Source organism: Rhinolophus sinicus, chromosome 3 (assembly GCF_057876585.1).
Source record: "Rhinolophus sinicus isolate RSI-liver-muscle chromosome 3, RSI-T2T, whole genome shotgun sequence".
Classification (NCBI taxonomy): domain Eukaryota; kingdom Metazoa; phylum Chordata; class Mammalia; order Chiroptera; family Rhinolophidae; genus Rhinolophus; species Rhinolophus sinicus.
The window spans coordinates 63,539,651-63,555,432 of NC_142503.1; the positions used below are offsets into that span (position 1 = coordinate 63,539,651).

Genomic DNA, 15,782 nt, shown 5'->3' on the forward strand with positions numbered 1-15,782 from the left:
AAGTTTTCAAAGTACTGTAATTTGTATTATCTCTCAAAGTTCATTTAATATCATACTACATAATAATTTTTTAAAATTTCCCTCAAGCTAAATAGCTTTCTTCTAATAATGGTTTTATTAAAAGAAGTCTACTACCCCAGCAAATCATTAACCAACCTCTACGTGTTTCTTTTCTTGGTAATACAGATCCACAAGTTTCTTACAGACATCACACCACTTCTGTTTGTCGACACTTAAAATAAAATAAAAAATAAATAATAAAGATTTTTAATCTGATTAAAAAAACAAGCAAAGACTTAAGACATTAAAATTAAAATATCCCAACAATACTGTCAAGTACTATATTAAATTAGAATATACTACATCTTCATACTACAGTAAAATTTTATAAAACGAGCCTCTCACTAAAAAAAAAAAAAAAAAAAAAGTTTAAGAAATATTATCTTCCATTACATTTACTGAAAATAATATCAAAGTTCCCAAATCAGTCAATCCTCTTCCTATCAGTATTTTGAGTCTGGTCTGATCGCAATCAAGAAATTCTGTATTAACATTTGGAAAGAAAAATGCTTCCCAATTACCAGTAAATGTTTGGAGTACTTCTATATGATTTTTAATCAGTTTCTTCTAATTCATGCTTTTAAAGATACTGGCTTTTCTCCACATTGATTACCTTTCATAAAGATCCAGGAGCTTTTGGTAAACACCAGGTAAGTCATCCTTAGCATTTATGAGCTTACATTTCTCATATAAGCTTGCTAACCCCTAGAAGAGGAAGTAGTAGAGATTATTTTTTCACAAAAGTCTAATGTTCTCACATTTGTTTTGCTAAAGTGACAATCTACACATATTATTCATGATAAAGATAATTACAATTTATAAATAAAACATGTCTGGGATTTGCCTCCAATTATTTGGGGTGGGAGGTAGCAGGTGAAAGTATAGATGAAAAAAAATGACTATGAGAGGATTTTTATTGAAGCTCAGTAATCGACATAGAGGGATTTATTATACCATTCTCTTTACTTTTGAAAATATATCTGACGTGTTTCACAACAAAAAAATTTTAATAGTTAGTTTAGAATACTCTCCCCTAAGACATTACCATCTGATACTACTTTTATATGGTGAAACAAACAAACGAAAAATCCAAGTAGTCTGTGGAAACTGTCAGTTTTGCTTCAAAGATCAGACATCCTACATCAATCAGTACATAATAAAAGTGAGCATCTCTCTAAGTGTGTTACCAGATACCCTCATTCAAGTTCTTGTTTATGTAAACTTGAGACAAACAGGTTCATGTTCTCCAGAGCCTACTACCTCCTATTGAGCACAGTTTCTAAGATGTGATTGAGGTATAAAACCAAGTTACTGGATTTTAAAAAGTTGGAGAAGCCAACTAAAAAATGTGAAGACCATTAAATAAGAAAAAAGAATTTAACTTGTACTCAAAGGTAGAAAATTGCAAGTTTTTTAATATTATTTTACTTTTAGGAAACATAATATACATTTCTTTTCTCCCAGGTAAACATAAAGAATATTTTTCATAAGTCTTTCATATGCCATACAATTAAGTTGGAGACTTACATAACCATATCTCAATTCCAGTCCTCACATTTGAAAATAATCCGCTGGATTGGGTGTTAAATAGCAGTAAACAGCATCCTTGGCACCACTTTTTAAGTATCTTTTGGGTTTAGAAGATCAATAAATTGAAATTTTCTATCGTATGTGGGGTAAATGGCAGTTTACATTATTATTTTAGAGCTGTTACCTGTAATTTTAAACATGGGGAAAAAAATCACTTTCTATAATACAGGGGAAAAAAAAATTCTACATACCTGCCAAGCTAATAATTGCTCTGGCTCCAGTTCAGCAGCTTTCTTATAGGCTCCCTGGGCCTGATCAGGTTGTTCTAGCTCGGCTGCAGCAACACCAATAAAAACCCAGGCATTGTAGTTATTTTTCTCTTGTTTTAACACTGTCTGATTAAAAAACATTAAAAGAGCACATCATTAAGTTTGGAAGTTAATGCACAAACAAAAAACAGAAACACAGTCTACTGGAGGGTCAGGAAGTCTGCATCTACTGCTAATAGGTGATCTTTCGGATACCACTTCACCTTTAACCTCTCTGGTCCTCCGTTTCTTTGGGGTGAAAGGGAATTGGACTGGATCAGTAATTGTAAAGGGTCTGAAACATGAGGTATATTTTTAAAAAGCTGCTCAAGTAATCCTGATGCTTCCCCTTGCCCCTTGAGAATACCGGATGTAAAAAGAACAATAAGACTGTTCTTACCACCCAACCATCCTGCCTGCCTCTATTCCACACCGCTACTAGTTAACTCACAAAACTGTTCTCCATATTGTTTTACCTTATCCAACTCCCATATTTTCATTCACTATGATAACATTTCTCCGTATCACACAGGTTTTTCATTGAAATTACAGGTTAGGAAAGTAGACTGACCCCAACGTGACTGTACAAAATATGTTCAAACAAATAGTGATGAAGAACGTTTAAACAATACCTATCAATAGAATAAAAAGTATAGAGAGAGCTATTACTTTCAGAAATAATAGCTACTTGCTAAGGTAAAATGGTTTGAAACAGAAAGCAAGATGTTCCAGTAAAAGAAAACAAAAGTAGGAACTAAAATAAAATCAACTATTAAGGCTTTACATATTCTAGAGAAAAATAAGAACATTTCCATGAGTTGAACCAGTCAGATGATTGATTAGCTTTCTGCAAATCCACCTAACACTTCTAGCAATCTGTCACCAAGTCTAGACACAAGTTCCATTCTATTATCCAACAATGCTGCCTCCCCAAAAAATAACAACGAGGTACCTACCAAAGCTAAGCTCTAAACACTGAGGCCTTATTAATGCTTGTCCCCAACACCAAGAACAATGACTAGCATATAACTGCTGAACAAATGATAAATGCCATAGCCAACCAGCAATCAGTTAAGTACCTACTATCTGCTGAATGAGCAGATTTTCGAAATCAGAAACAGACTTTTAAGGGAAGAATTACAACAATGTGATGAAAGTAGGTATGATGTTCTGAGAAGACAAAGAAAAAAGTGAGAAAGGTGAAAAGGATTAAGAAGTACAATTGATAGTTAAAAATAGTCATGGGGATGTAAAGTACAGCACAGGGAATATAGTCAATAACATAGTAATAACTAGGTATGGTACCAGGTGGGTACTAGACTAATCGGGGGATCACTTCGTAAATTATACAAATGTCTAACCACTACGTTGTACACCTGAAATGAATATAAAATAATATTCAATATAAACTGTAATTTAAATTTTTTTTTAATTAAAAACTCTAAATTCCATCTACACAAGCCAGAGAAGGCTCCCTAAAGGGATGCTTATACTGAGTTATAAAGGCACAGAGGCAGACAAGATAATCAGACAAACACACAGCAATACACAGAGATGCAGCATTTCTTTATTAAAAATTTCATTTAGTCTTAACCAACAATCTATATTACTACACATAAGTAATCACACATTGGCCATTGACTAATTCCCCATCTTTGCTTTCTAGTTGGGTCTCTCTGGTAGAAATTACTTGGAAGAATTCGTATCTGAATCAAAAAGACTATTGTATATAATAATAGAAATAGGTCCACATGTGTATTAGTTCGATAAGCCTAGTGCTGAAGGAAACAGCCCCCCACCTCCCGCTTCCGCTCCCCCCACAGCTTGAATAGGCTGCCTACCTTCTTCTATATCAGAGGTTCCGTCACGGCGTCCATCCCTGTTGGGCTCAGTCACCACTAGAAACCCAAACCTCACAAGGGCATCCTTTACCCCTTCAGACTCTCCCCCTATAGTGCTGTGTATTTCCCTCGATCTTACCCAATTCCCTCCCTCTCCCTCTCCTAAATTCTTCTTTGTGACCTCTGGAACTCCCAATCCGGACCAGCTAAGTTCCCTCTACATTTGTAACCTTTCTTTTACCTGTACTAGGTTCTGCCTCAACTGCGACTTGGCTAGTCCCCTATAGATTTTACATGCTGCAGCTGATTTCTTTTCCCTGACATCCCACATGTCACTGGACCAGGAAGTAAGGAAGGGGTTCTCCTTGCTCACACTGTCACCTTCATTCTTCTTCTCCTTCAAAAATCCCATTACCTTTGAAATTCGAGCCATCCAGCTATCCTGTGAAAAATATCCTTCTTGTTGCTGCCATCTACCACCCTCCCAGGTCCTCCCGTTTCCTTCCGTGTAAATTCCCTCTCCTCTCCATCTCCATTCCTGTCATCATTCTATCATCCATGGTGATGACACAGGGAACACCGTGGCCTCTCAGTTTCTTAGCCGCAGCACTACTCAGTCATCCTAAATCTGAATTTCTAAGGCTTCCCCTCTCCTATTCTACTGGTTCAATCATGATAATGGTCCCGTGATAATAATTCTTTAATCTCTGACATGTCCAGGTTTTTACCCCATGCCCTTTCTCCACAACACTATTTTTCAATTCTCATCCCGCCTTTCCCATCTTAGACTCCATGAGCCATCACTGCCATCACTCCCTCGCAAACGTTCTCAACTCCTTTACCTCTTTCCCTGTATCTTTCTGGAACTTCATCATGCCCATCTCCAAGCCTGAGAAACTGAACATAAAGAGAGAAACTGCACAGCTGACTTCACTGATTTCATTTTAATAACATGACACTTCAAATGGATATTCAGTAGTGCCTGGTAATGCTTCCAATCCTTACTAGGGTATTTGTTTTCGCCCTATGAATAAAAACTACTTCCTACCTCTTTTGTCTCAAACCTGCTATACAACTCCTCTTCCATTCTCATCACATATTTCACTAGAAAGTAGAAGCCATTAGAGGGACACACTCTTATCTTCCTACCCCCCAATCGACAAACCTGACAGCATATGGCGCTGCGTCTATCTTCCCTTCTTTTAAGATGGAAGAAATATTAAAGGCCCTTTTCTTTATCTCTGGATGCCATCCTCTCTCACGTTCCCAAGGACTTTACTCCTAACCACTTCCCTCCATCTCTCCAGTACGTTCACTTTCTTCCTCTTGGAATATTTCCATCAGCATACAAAGGAGCTTCAGAATCTTGATTCCCATCCAAAACCAAACAGAATTTGAATGTCAACAAAAATTCAAAACCTTAAGATGTTCCATAGTATAACACATCAGAAGATACCTAAGAAGTAATTCGGGTTTAAGAACTTGACTTTGATAAGTTACCAATACAAAGAAAGACAAAATTAAGTGTGTCAGAAGTAACTTATCCTAGCACAACCACTCTAGTGGTTCTACTAAGTGACCTTATCACTTTGTTATATTTAGACAATAAACGATTCACATATTATGAATCCATAATGCTTATAAATAGGTAACATACTTTTACCATAAGAAAAAAATATTGGTTACCTTACAATGTTTCAAAGCTTCTTTGTATTCTTTGTTTCTGATGGCATCTCTAGCACTTTTTAGAGCAGTCTTCACCTCCTTGCTGGACATTCTGCCAAAATAAAAAGTCTGTTTGTATCTATAATAATAACCTGCCTGACTGTAACAGTTCCAACAACCTTAAGACACCTGTGACTCCTATCTGGAATACTCTTTTCTCCCTTAATATATACATAGCTTATTCCCTTACTTCTTCAGATTTTTAATCAAATGTCACTTCCTCAGTAAAACCTTCCCCCTGGCTACACTATTTAAAATGTGAACACTGCCTTCCCCCAACTCCCAACCACCCAATATCCCCTTAACCCTCTCTCTAACGCTGCATTTATTTTCCTTCAAAGTACTTATTATCATCTTATACACTTATATTTTATACATTATATATTTTATTTATTTATCTTATTTATTATCTGTTCCCCAACCCCCTCAGAACATAAGTTCTGCATAAGCAGGAATTTTTTTTTTCCTGCTTTAGAACCAGCATCTAGTATCTGACAAATTGTACGTATTAATAAATATTTGTTGAAATTGAGTTGCATTTGAATTATACTCACTCTCCATAGATGATGATCTTATGGACCAGGACCCAAAACACATACCAATCTTAACCCAATTCTATACTAAGCAAGATTCAGTAGAATAAATCCAAGTGACAGAGTAAGAACACTAACAAATACATTTCAGTAACTATGATGCAAGAGTTCAAGAAAGTATTTTGTTTTAAAACTAGTTTCTATTATATATAAATCATGATATTAACTTTCTTCACAGTAGGAATTACTGTGGGATTATAGTAATATAGTATTCTTTGTAATATTGTAATCTTTGAAGAGAAATAAATACAATATTGACACTTAAATACAGGTGATGAATAAAAAGATATTTCAATTGACAAAGTATTTCTTCATTTAACATTAAGATGTATTAATTTAATTTTAAGTAAATTAACGTATCTCCAGATTTCACAATTTATTCTGGTTTACCAGTAAACAAGTCAAATTCAGTCACAACTGGATGTTGAAAAAAGAAACATTTGTGTGTTTTTTTTGACAACTCCACTAAACTCTACTCTCATCAGGAAGGTAAAACAAAATTGGGTAAATATTAAGTCATTATCAACTGCAAATGTTCAAAGCAGCAAAATGAACTAAGATGGCGTGCTGACATGGTAAGTAACAGTCCTTTATATCCAAAGAGGTCCAGGTAGAAGTACAAGATCAAATAAGCATAAAAAGCTAGAGAACGAAAAAGAATCCTTTTGACTTAAAGAATGTTAGATTCAAAATAATATAAAAATTAAGATATCCTAAAACTGCTTTATCTTCAGCCAGAACCAGATTCCCTACATTGGCAGAAAAGTGACTTTTTCCTAGTTACAATAATTACACAATTAAAATAGCATATTTCATAGACTCTTATTTTAGAAATGGTGCTCTTACCTGAAATTATCTTCATATAAATTTACTGGTGCAAACTTCAGAAGGATTTTGGGGGCGGGGAGGAGCCTACAAATCTTGATTGGAGCAGGCAACAAATTTCAGCACTGACTTCACCTTAAGTTTTCTCATGCCAAAACTATCTTTGATAGATAAACTGGGAGACTAAAAAGAAGAGAACATCAATGACAATGGCAGCTAATCTGGACCAATAGAAAAGGATACAAAGAAGCATCCAAGTGAAAAAAAATCAAGAGTCCAAGTTAAAAAAGAACAAAAACAGTTTTAAGATAAGACCAAGCAAAAACAAACAGAAAAATATAACTTTTCCGGGACAAAGATCACCATCTTTTGTGTCACCCAAAGTACGGGTGGAAGCACCAACTAGCAAGGCAGAACCCACCAGCACTGATGCTGTATACAGCCCTAAGCTATACACATAGCACAGGACATAAAATACACAGAAAAGAAGGCCCCTGCTCAAAAAATACAATCTAAATCAAGAAAAAGACCTAAGGCATATGAGCTATTAGAGAATCAAATGCTAAACTAAAGATAGAAGTTCAGAGAGGAAAAGTGTGATGTGAGGTAATTAACAGCTACTAAATGGAGAAGACAGGATTTAAGAATGGAGGGAAGAAGGAAAATTACTCTAGGCAGAGGCAATTGTATTAGCAAAGTCAGAGAGATAGGAATGAATGTGACATGTGTCACATTCAGTGAGAAACAATGAGAAAACCAGGCTGAACAGAACAGAAGAAAATTAAGCTGGGTGGGAAAAGTAGAGCACCAGATAACAGAGACCTTCAAAGTCAGAAAGACAAGTTTGGTCTTAAATATAGTAGCAAACACAGAGCTGTTAAATGCTTGTAAGTAGTTATTTTTAAAGACCACTAGAGACAAACTCCATTCTTCTCTTGGTAACCAATTCTAATGTTCCATACCTTTCAATATCCCTATATGTTTCCATACGCAATTATAATTACTCTTCTGCTTCAGGAGAATCCTCTATTCTTCTTCCTATTCCTTCTTCATTTAGCATAATACGCTAGCATTGAAGCTCTCTCTTCACCTAAAATAAATACATTATGTATATAAGATTTTTATTTATATATAAATATCAGATACACACACACAACGGTTTTGCGGGATTAAGTAATTTTTTAAAAGACAAAAAAATATGCCACCTTCTAGTCCTGAAAACATCTTCCTCTTTTTGGGAGGTGAGGTGGAGAAGGGAGAGACTCACTCACTCATTTTCTAAACAAAGCTTTACTGAGCACTAACCAGCTACTAGGTACTGTCAAACCCATTTCCTTTCACAGAGTAAAAACCTACTATCCAAAATGATTCCATGTAACCCCATACTCCTATTTGGGATATTTCCCTCCATTCCAAGTACATCCAATACTTCAAAGAAAAACCTAACTTTCTTACAAGTGTCTACTATTCTTCCTCAGCCCCACACATTTTGCTCTTGTACCTTCCTCCCATGTTTTCTCCTCAATCTCAACTGATTTTGTTAAATAAGAGCATTCATTTTGCAAATTTCACTCAGTGGAAGTTTTCTACCACCCTAAAAGATTTTAATTCAACATATCAAGCATAGAAAGTATCAACACCACCACAAGATGGCCACGGGGGTTTGAAAATTAATTTGGGGAACATAATCAATAATGTGAAGATGTTGTAGGATATCCGATGGATATGTGTCCCATTTGGGAGACCACCTCAGGGATGATGTAGATGCCTGATCTCTGCACAGTACACCTGAAGCTGAACAATACTGAATGCCAACTATAATTTTATATAAATATATATATATATATATATGTATGTATATTTATATATTTGTATGTATATTGTTACAGGAAGCCGAGTACAACATTAGGAATAGAGACAGTGGAAATGTAATGGCTGTGTGCGAGGTCAGAGGGATAGTGGATGGGCGGAGGGGGGTTCACACAGTGTGAGGGATATAAATGATAAACGTCTAAGTTTTGCTTTGTCTTGTGCACCTGAAACTAATAAAATTAAAAACAGAAAGTATCAACAGCTGCACTTTTAAAAAGTTAGAAAATGATAGCCATGCCAAAAAGACGACATACCTCAAAACTAATAAATATGGGTAGATGAATTAATATGTCCTACACATTCCACCTAAAGCTGTGAAACCTTAAGCTACATTCAGTTGTGCAGATGCAAAGATTTCACGAAGCAAAAATAATTCATGAACTAGTTAATTAATTAATAACAACATTATAAACAGTAACAATAATGACAGTGAATTAATTACAGAAAAGTAAAAGAATGATACTTTCAAATCTACTAACAAAAGTCTAAAGGTATTTTGTGATGACCTCTCTTCTGAAAGGAATTGGTAAAAACAATTATTAAGTAAAACTAGACTCCAATACCTATTATTTAGACTTCTGGACACTTACCTTTTACCTATTTTCACTACTTTTGTCTTCTTTTTGAATTCAATTTCACATTGTTCCTTAACCGTTATCCATCTAAATTATGTAAAATATGAGACAGGCACATAAATAGGATGATACACATAACCCAAAACCTATTGAACTTTTTAACGCATTACATTCCGGTTCAATTTTCATAATTCATAACTTAAAACATGAGACACGATTATGTACAACTTTTCCTATTTTTTCTTTCCCAAAGAGACACTAATCTTAATCTCCAAACTTCAAACCTAGTCTAAACTGTTCCCGTTGCGCCAGCTAATAAAAGGAATGTCCACAAGCATCAGAAAGATTCTGAAAAAACATTTTAGAAACTCAAAATACGTTAACTTCAATTAAAAAAAAAAAAACTGAGCCAAGGGGGCCGGCCCGGTGGCTCAGGCGGTTAGAGCTCCATGCTCCTAACTCCGAAGGCTGCCGGTTCGATTCCCACATGGGCCAGTGGGCTCTCAACCACAAGGTTGCCAGTTCAATTCCTCAAGTCTCACAAGGGATGGTGGGCTCTGCCCCCTGCAACTAAGATTGAACACGGCACCTTGAGCTGAGCTGCCGCTGAGCTCCCAGATGGCTCAGTTGGTTGGAGCGTGTCCTCTCAACCATAAGGTTGCCGGGTTCGACTCCCGCAAGGGATGGTGGGCTGTGCCCCCTGCAACTAGCAACGGCAACTGGACCTGGAGCTGAGCTGTGCCCTCCACAGCTAAGATCGAAAAGGACAACAACTTGACTTGGAAAAAAGTCCTGGAAGTACACACTGTTCCCCAATAATGTCCTGTTCCCCTTCCAAAAAAAAAAGAAAATAAAAAACTGAGCCAAAAGAGAATATCGCCTACGTCTAGTTACTTTGTTTTGAACAGAAAACAATTAAGAGCACTTATTTACACTGATTTGCATCCTATCTACACAAAAATGAACCTTATCCTAAGCCATATAAAGAATTATAAGTATTAAAAAGAACTGCCCACATTATGCAACTAGATTAGTTTGCAATTTAATGAAAATAGAGAAAACTTTTTGTAAAGGTTACAAATCCATCTAAATAGCCATCTGACATATTAACACAAACTCTACAGGACAACAAATTCTAAGTGTTTTTTTATGGCATTCCCTGGAATGAATTCTGTCAACCAAAACTAATCTAGAATGCTTCATGGAGAGAATGGAGGTAGTTTTGAAAAACTGAATAACGTTGAAAACAAAATGCTACTTTAGAACTAGGAAATGAACAAAATTTAGATGAAGCAGGTGGGGATGAACAAGAAACAGAAAGCAAGTTTACTGGACTAAAACGTACTAGCTATATACTTAAATAGAATAGTTAGTTCCACAGAAAAGCATCATATAGTAAAGAAAACAAAGTATTGTGATCCAAACAATATTTAGGAAAGTAAACACTAAAACAAGGGGGTGGGGAGGTAAAATAATGTTAAAACCTGACTCTCCATATCACTAATTTCTTTAAGCCCCCAGCCAGCTACACTCGATTACCCTCCCTACCCAACCTGATTATATAATATTACTGAGTCACTTCAACTCTGTTCTTACAAAATACCCCAGATTTTGTCTGCCTCTTCATTCTGCTATATTCATCCACAAAGCCAAGATTTAACCTGGTTGAAAAGGGGCTTAGGAGTCAGAAGGATCTGGTTTCAAGTGCCATCAGAACCTGGGCTCCTTACTTCACAACTCCAAGCCTATTCCTCATTGGTAAAGTGAGGATTCCATCACTTACCTGATATTTATATAGATGGAATGCCTGAACACAATATATATATTACTTCTGTTTTCCTTATGTACTGCCACCCTCTCAGTTAACTACACTACTTTTTCCCCCCATTCCTAACCCACAGTAGTTATTATATATGTTCTCTACACATTTAAAATCCCAAAACCCCTTCCTTCCTTGATCTCTCAAGAAGTAACCTTCCTGCCTATGTGTCTCAAAACACAACTATCATTAAACACAAGACTCTCTTCAAATTAGTCAGTATACAAATACTAGACCAAAGCCTGCAGCAGACACCACCCCCCTTCTGAACCACTGAAGCATTATTGGTTGAGTTACTCAACTGAAACTTAACAGATGCTTTTTATTGTTCTATGTAGATGTGTCCTATCACCCAGGTCAAAAAAAAATCCCTAAATAAAGGTAATACATCTTCAGAATTCCTTACGTATCCAACACCTATTGAGTACTATGATTTTCCAGCCTCCAAAGCCTACACAAAAACATTTAGTTTTCAGTTTCCCCACTGCCAGAGGCAGAATTTCTCCACTTGCTAAAGTGAGAAAGGAAGACTCTCCTTTTTAGGATTAGCTCACATTCCTTTTTTCACCATCCCCTAGTGCTTTCCACACTTACATCTTTCCTTCTCCCATTGAGCCTGTCTACTCTTGCTTCTGTCTACTCAAACGCTGCTGTAATTCACCGCCACATTCAAGTGTGAAGCGCAAAGCCTTCTCAAATAAATCTCACACTAGTCTGAACTTTGTAACACGTATTATCTATACCAACATCTCCAAAGAAACATTAACGTGCTTAGAGGTATTAATGTAGGACCTAGTAACTTTGTGAATACTGCACATTATATACCTAAATCACTCTTTGAAAGTTACAATGTATATTCACATTTTAATGGCTCCGAGAAGTCCTATAGTAAAGACCTAAAGATACTTTAACCCAGCAACTTTGCAACTTATGTTACTATGGAACATTTATTTTAATGAACAGCAATTAACATTTTGAAGCACACTAGCATTCTCCAAAGCATAATTTGGGATATTCTGGTTTGGGGTTTTTGTTTGGCAATTAATTGGACTTTCTGATAACTTTTATACTGTTATTAAATTTACAGGTGTGTGTGTGTGTGTTTCCCACAATTAGCCTAGAAGTTCCTTAAGAGCAAAGATTATTTTTATTACTCTCCTATTTCCTAGTGTCTGGTACATTGTAGATATTCAATAAATAGTCACAGAATCACAGCAGGTGAAGACAATACTGAATTTATTCCAAATAGTCACTAACTGCATACTTAACCTCCTTTTCTTAAGGCACAATATAGTGCTGTGGTATTTTGGACATTAAAAGAACTATGAAGAACCGAAACCTAGACCAAGACTTTCAACTGATGACTTTTCTGAACTGCAGAGTTAAGTATTTCACTAACACAAGCATCCTTAACATACAAATCTTTAACTGATGACTTAACATGTAATAGAAACCCGACCTTCACTGCAACATACAAATACATACCATTTTCCCCCGAAAATAAGACCTAACTGGAAAATAAGCCTTAGCATGATTTTTCAGGATGACATCCCCAGAATATAAGCCCTATTGCACCTTTTGGAGCAAGAATTAATATAAGACCTGGTCTTATTTTTGGGGAAACACGGTACATGTACCACATAGAGATACACACTCGTAATTCTTCTGATAGGGTTAGTTACTGATTAGCAAAAAAGCTCTATGTCCAGAAAAGAGTGATCAATGGAATGGAGAAATCTGAAATTATATAATAACCAGCTGAAGGAACTGGGGAAGAAAAATTGGCAGGAAAAAGATCAGAAGGGTTATTGAAAGGAAGAGATTATTCATGGAAAAGTGAAGAGAAAGGGACTATGAATGGTTAAAAGTAGAGAAAGACTGATTTCAGCTCAAATAAGAACTTTTAATAATTAGACCTGTACAAATGTGGAATGAGCTGCTCAAAGGAAGTGTATTTCCCATCACTGGAGAAGAAGAAGCACAGACTGGACAATCCACTTGGCAGGAATGTTGGAGGACAAATTGAATGTCAGATGAGAAGTAGGACTAGAAGCCTCTTAAGATTCGTCTAGCACTGTGTGTCTGGGGCTCTAAAATATCCACCTTGCTCCACCCCACTGCAGTACCAGCTCCCACTGACACCATCAAGGGGAGAGAAAGTAAGAAAAAGACGTAGTCCTGTCATCCTAACCAGGAATTCAGAATACATGTTCTGTGAAAACAAGGCCATAGACAGTATACATACTTCACAGAATCAGTACTATGCCACAAAGTTAAATATACTTTTTTTATGAATCTACAGGTCAGTCAACATTGTCTCTATGGTAAAATGTGTTCTATATTCTAAAGTGACTCAGAACAAATTTTTACAACATGTCCCGTTCACAAGATAGCCCATGTGTACTACCTTCTATGCTGTACTAGTATTTCACTTTTGTTTCTGTTTGCACTCACCTACAGATCTTTAGCATGCTGCTTGATTAACAATTCTGCTTCACTGATGTTCAGCTCAGCAGAAAGTCACGAAATGGTGTAATTAATTAGACTGAGCATAGTGGTGAGTGAGTTAGGGCACAGACTTCACAAATTCAAGTCCTACTCAAACTGGCTCCCGGTGTGATCTTGAACAAGTCATTTAACCCGTCCAAGCCACAGTTTTTCTATCTGCAAAATGGTGAAAGTGAGGATTATGGAAAACACTCCACTTAAAAGTAACCGGCACACAGTAAGGGCTCAATAAATGCTTGGTATGCTGCTCATCACATAATGAATGTTATGTGAGTATCAAATAAGGTCTGTTGCTTATTACAATTATTTTATGCAATAACACTGTCAGACATTAGTATGAAGAGTTGATTTTATGTTTAAAAAAAGTACTACAATTCCCCCCTTTTCCTGTCAAAAATATTCACATGACTAACGTGATGCTCAAATTATATACCTGAAACTATGATAAATGAAATCAGAAGTCGGCCTCTGGGACAGAAATCTGCTTCTTCCAGACTTTTCCAAAAGAGTTCAAGACTCAAGTAGGACCGGCGATTTTCCTGCAGCCAAACAATGGTATTCTGAACCTACGTCAATTAATCGAGCACGTCACACTGCCCAGCATTTCTTCCTCTATGAGCTTGTGCGTTTTCTCTGTGGAGACAAGCTGGACCTAAGCCTTTTCCCCGCCTAGAACCTGAAACTTTATTATACTAACTAGGCCCCGCCACTCACCCCACAGTGAATTCTTACCGCACCGGCAAAGGTGGGAATAAGACGCGGCAGGCTCCAAACTTCCTTGGGGAAGGTGTTAGAGGGGCTCCACAGTACCCATGTCGTACCTGTGACAGTCCAGCCAAAGCCCCACAAAGAACCGCCCGATCCAACTTCAGTGACAGACGCGCCGCCACCTCATCACCGTCTCGCCTAACACGTAGCACGCTCGTTCGGCGCAAACCGAGCAGCCCCGGCCCCTGATCCTTCTCTCTCTAGGTTTTCATTTCAACCATTTCAACCGCCTACCTACTCCAACTTTTGCATAAGGGACCCGATCCTACCTGGGACTGATATTCCAATCAACGCCAAGGCTGCAATCTGAGCGCATGCGCAGTTCGCCAAGCATCGCTCACGTGACTGGAAGGGGCTGGATCTTAGTTTGTTCGATATTTGATTAAAGGGCCTTAACGAGAGTTAAGGCATGGGGTACCTCCGTTGCGCATGTGCTTACTCCAAGCCTGACGGGAGTTGTAGTTCTGCGGGTGAAGCGCTAGGCGAAAACAAAACTGCAATCCCAGCTCACATCTTCCCCGAGGGGGGAGGCGGGCCCAGCACCCAGTGGCTGGGCTCTCAACCGCTCCCTGCGATGCTGCTGCTATGGGTGTCTGTGGTCGCAGTCAGTGCTCTGGCAGCACCAGCTCCCGGGACAAGTGGGCAGAGGCGGGGAGCAGCTCAGGTTTGGCCCGATACACCTAACGTGGTGCTAGTTGTGAGCGACTCCTTTGTAAGTACCGAGAGGAGGCTGGGGGGCGCCCCGCTCGAGATCCGCTGTCGGCCCTCAGCCTTTCCCGTGCTTCAGGCTTTGGGGAGCAGAATCTGAAACTTTCAAACATGTTTTACCCCTGATACAAAGAAATGCATTTTGTCTTGAGGCCCCGTATACACACATGCACCATATAGATATGCATATAATACATACAAAACAATACTTTAGTAAATAAAGTACACTCTAATAGTCTTTGCAAATCTTTATTTTCATTTTTACTGCTAGCCTCGACCCACTAAATTATTTCACCACTACTAATGAACTTTTCACATCCCGTTTGATTTAATAGAGGGGGGAAAATGACATTCTGCATCTTCATAAAAGCTTGTTAGCTTTCTAGCCGTCCTTTACCAGTTCACCTCAAGTTTGCAGGAATTAATGTGTGGGTGAGAAGTGAAGAAAGTTAGCATTTTTATTACCCAGGTACCTGATAATCCTGTTAGTGCTGATTTAATTGTAGTAGTTGATGTAATTTGATCCATTCCCTTATATTCCAGTGACATTATATGCATGGGTGTTGTTGTTTAATCCTAAACTTGAACAGTTTTTGGAACTTTCCAAAAACTACTATCAATATTACCTGATACTTTCAGTATTATCCATG

The 15,782-nt window shown here is 37.4% G+C and overlaps 2 protein-coding genes across 10 annotated transcripts in view; one reads left to right on the forward strand and one right to left on the reverse strand.

Moving 5' to 3' along the window:
* Window positions 1–14,770, reverse strand: part of SKIC3 (SKI3 subunit of superkiller complex) — a 74,632-nt gene extending 59,862 nt beyond the window's left edge. The window contains exons 1-9 of one of the 9 annotated variants that reach the window (XM_088796631.1): window positions 14,694–14,709; window positions 14,090–14,289; window positions 9,345–9,416; window positions 7,845–7,972; window positions 6,904–7,065; window positions 5,426–5,516; window positions 1,842–1,985; window positions 674–765; window positions 157–232 (exon numbers count right to left, since the gene is read on the reverse strand). In XM_088796631.1, coding sequence (XP_088652757.1) covers window positions 157–232; window positions 674–765; window positions 1,842–1,985; window positions 5,426–5,515 — 402 coding nt within the window. In that variant the 5' untranslated portion in view covers window position 5,516; window positions 6,904–7,065; window positions 7,845–7,972; ... (1 more) ...; window positions 14,090–14,289; window positions 14,694–14,709. The other 8 variants (XM_074328705.2, XM_019727881.3, XM_019727884.3 and 5 more) reach the window with 8 other exon arrangements.
* A 115-nt stretch (window positions 14,771–14,885) lies between these two features.
* The window catches only part of ARSK (arylsulfatase family member K), a 37,302-nt gene continuing 36,405 nt past the window's right edge, over window positions 14,886–15,782 (forward strand). Inside the window, exon 1 of the mRNA XM_019727891.3 lies at window positions 14,886–15,136. Coding sequence (XP_019583450.1) covers window positions 14,999–15,136 — 138 coding nt within the window. The 5' untranslated portion in view covers window positions 14,886–14,998. The remainder of the gene's footprint in view (window positions 15,137–15,782) is intronic.